General features: G+C 38.3%; 1 protein-coding gene across 1 annotated transcript in view; it reads left to right on the top strand.

Annotated features, from left to right (window-relative positions):
• LOC110448732 overlaps positions 1 to 3103 on the top strand; it is a 55589-nt gene extending 52486 nt beyond the window's left edge. Inside the window, exon 10 of the mRNA XM_021495125.1 lies at positions 999 to 3103. Within this exon, the coding sequence (XP_021350800.1) occupies positions 999 to 3103 (2105 nt within the window). The remainder of the gene's footprint in view (positions 1 to 998) is intronic.
• Positions 3104 to 3896: the final 793 nt, after the last annotated feature.

Genomic DNA, 3896 nt, shown 5'->3' on the forward strand with positions numbered 1-3896 from the left:
AAAACACAATTATGATATAAGCATTGACCCTTGGGTCTGTCCACACCCCTAGTGACCTAGTTTCTGAGTCACAACTTGTAAACAGTTGAGATCCCCACCCTATAACCATATATACAATTGCTGAGTATAAAGAGACAAATGCACATATGCGTCCAGGATGGCCTTGGCATCTGTCCCACCCTTAGAAAGGTTACCCCGGGTTATAATTTTGGAACAGTTGAGCTCCCCACCCCAAAACTATATATACAAATGCTGGGCATAAAGAGACGAATTCAGTCATGATATTAGAATTGACCCGGGGGTCTGGCCACAACCTTAGGGACCTAAGTTTCTGAGTCACAACTTGGAAACAGTTGAGATCCCCACCCCATAATCACATTACATACAATTGCTGGGCAAGAAAAATCAAATACAGATATGCGACAAGGATTGGCCTCGGGGTCTAGCCCTGCCCCTCGGATCTTCTTTGAAGAATATTTTGCCATGATTGCTTAGATATCCAGGTGAGCGATACAGGCCCTCTGGGCCTCTTGTAATGACCTTGACCTACTTTCAAGGTCACAATTGGTCAACTATGTATTAACCTTTAAATGACCTAATTTTAATAAACAAAAGGTCTAGAGTGGTGATACTTGGCAAGTTGCATTCGGAGATGAAGGGCTATACAGTTTGTTCAATGTAATGACTTTGTTGTATTTCAAGGTCACAGTGGTCAAATGTTAAAAAAAAAAAAAATGGTTCTTTTGAATGACTTGAAGTTATGAATACTGATATTTTGCCTGTAGCTTTATTTTAGATCTCTTTTAAGCTTACAAGTGTGAGAATTATACCAGGTGAAGTGACATAATTCAAGAAAAGATTATGACTGGGGAATATATAACCATCTCAACCCTATGGTAAGGCAAGGATATCTTGCATCCAGAAAAGAATGGATACATGAGGGTAAGAGAAAGAATTGTCAGTTGAAGCAATCTTTTATAATTTCTGTTTCATTATAGGAAGAACCAAAGCCATGATTGAAGAGGAAGTGAAGAATAATAAATTCATGATGACAAAAAGTTTTCAGGATGCTAAAGAAAAGCTCCAAAAGAACCGTGTAGTTATCATCAAGGGGAACACTGGAGATGGGAAAACAGCTACCGCAGTTCAGCTGATTCATTTGCTCTGCAAGGAGCAACAGGGCAGACAGCCTGTAGAACTCGCCAACATTGAACACTTAGATTTCCTGACAATGAAATCCCAATTGATTACTTTCATTGACAATATTTTTGGAAAGAAAGTTGTGTGTGAAAAAGATTTTGAAGAATGGTCCAATAGGATAAAATCCGTTCTTCCAACGCTTCGTGGGGATAAACATACCGAGGCAAATTTCCTTCTTATTACAATTCGTAATGAGGTTTTTAATTCTTTGAAAAAAAGTTCTTTGGAAAAAATATTCACTGATTCCAACATCATTGATCTTAGCTCTAACAATTACAAAGTTAAAGAGGAAAAAGAAGAACTTTTAGAGTTGTACAAACCTAAAACCGATGGGTTTTCATGGTCAGAAAAAGAGAAAGAAGAGATTGTTAAATGTGCCCCAGGAATAGGATTCCCACAATGTTGTCGGTTATTCAGAGATATCCCTGATTTGCAGGAGAAGAGAGTAGAATTTTTTAAGTTCCCTTTCCTTTTTTTGAAAGAAGCATTATCAAAATTGACAGAATGTACTGCCCTTTTGTTTCTCTTCCTCAGTGAAGGTGAAATTAAGGTAAAGGATCTAGATCCTAATGGAGAAAAAGTCAGTGAAATATTACTGGAGCAATCCTTTAAAGTTGATTTATTGGATGTTAAGGATGACAAAAGTAGGTGGTCGTATGAGAAAAGAATAGGTTTTGTACAGCAAAGTTTAGAAGCTTTATTAGGTTCCATGGTAGTGAAAGAAAAACATTGGTCAGGGGATGATGTGTACCGATTTTATCATGACTCTATACATGCCACAGTAGCACTTTTGTATGGTACAAAAAGTCCAATAGGCTACATAAAGTATTGTCCAAGAAATTCTCTGAGATATATAACAACTTCAAAAAGGTTGTCAGACAGAATTGTCATATCACCAGAGCAAAACACATATATGTATGAAAGATTACACCGAGAGTTGGAATGTGAAGACAAATACGGTGCTTTTATTGACTCTCTAGATGTATGGACTGCTGATGAATTTCTGAAGGGATTTGTCAGATGGCTGAGTGAGGAAAATGTTGATAAATTTGATGTGTTGAATAAAGCATGTTCTTCTGGTGCAGAAAAATTTGCATTACATCTTCTTACTGAGGGTGTGAAACCGGACATGAACACCCCATTGTGGTCATTGATCAAGAGACGTTGTTATGTTGATGGAGAGTATGTGGATGTACTTAAAAAAGTTGTTGTATACTTGAATGATGAGATAAAACTTGACTTGTTGAACATAGCATGTTGCTCTGGTCTAGGAGTATGTTCTAAATATCTTCTGTCTGAGGAGGTAGGTTGTGAAGAGAACACACCGTTTTGTGCAGTGAAGCAAAAAAGTGTGAATGTTCTTAAAAATATTGCCAGTGGTTTGAATGATGAGATAAAACTTGCTGTGTTAAATGTGTCTTGTTATACTGGATCAGAAGAATGTGCTACATATATCCTGTCTAAAGGTGTAAAATCTGACTGGAACACTTGGAATTGTGGAAGTAGGGGAGGAAGTGTGAATATAAGAGCTAAACTAGAGGAGTGTATAGTTGATTTGGAAAAGATGGGAGACAATCTACCATTATCTCCTCACAATGCTCTATATCATGCGTGTTGGTGTGAGAATGAAAAGGAGGTAGTAATATTGTGTGAAACTTATCCACACTTGATAGACGACACTGATGAGGTTGGACTAACCCCGCTCTTTGTTGGGGCAGAAACAGGAAACCTTGGTATATTTCACAGAGTGGAGAGATTTATACTTAAATCCTTACAACGAGATGAAGTTGAACATCACCAGTGTGAGTCAGTAGATGGTCGTGTGGTACATAAGAACTGTGTGTGTTCTCAGTACATGTCTCAGAAGGTGAATATAGAANTTTTGACCAAATTTGAACAGTAGCATCATATTTGGAAGGGAAATCATTTTTTTTATAAATGGTGGGTGTGGCCCCCCCTTGGGGCCAAATAGGGGAATAGAAGTAAAACCTTCAAAATCCTTCTCCTACCGTAGGGATTAAGGGATTTTATCCTTATTAATTAGTCTGGAGCATCCTTGGGCGAAGGGGACTCAATTTTGTATAAATGGTGGGTGAGGCCCTCATCGCGGCAGAGGGGCGGGCTGGGCCCAATAGGGGAAATAGAGGGAAAACCTTTATAATCCTTCTTCTACCATAGGGATTAAGGGATTTCATCCCATTTTGAGTGACCTATATACTTAAATAAGTGTACAGCTCAGTCAATAAAGAAATCATTACTGGTGGGAAACTATATTGCTTTACAATGCTTTTACCTTAGCCTTTATCTTACAGTTCTGGTTATGTTTGTTGCATGCAGAGGCTTTCAAAAATTGAATTGTGATTAGTGATTTCCTTCAAAATGGCCTATTTTCAACCAAATGGCGCATATCAGACGATATTCACACGTTTCTTTATCAAAATGCGGGTTCATGTTTTACTTTGCAATGCCATATCTCCTAAACTGGTTGAAATTTTACATTTGCATACTTCATTTATTAGCTTACCTGCCCGTAGGGCAAGTGGGCTTATGCCATGCTGTGGTGTCTGTCGTCCGTCCTTCCGGACTCAACTTTTTAGGTCACCTGAGACAAAGTCCTCGTCCGTCGTGCGTCCGTAAACAATTTTCATTTTCGACCTCTTCTCCAAAACCCCTGAACCAATTTCAATGAAATTTTG

Source organism: Mizuhopecten yessoensis, unplaced genomic scaffold (assembly GCF_002113885.1).
Source record: "Mizuhopecten yessoensis strain PY_sf001 unplaced genomic scaffold, ASM211388v2 scaffold4227, whole genome shotgun sequence".
Taxonomy (NCBI): Eukaryota; Metazoa; Mollusca; class Bivalvia; order Pectinida; family Pectinidae; genus Mizuhopecten; species Mizuhopecten yessoensis.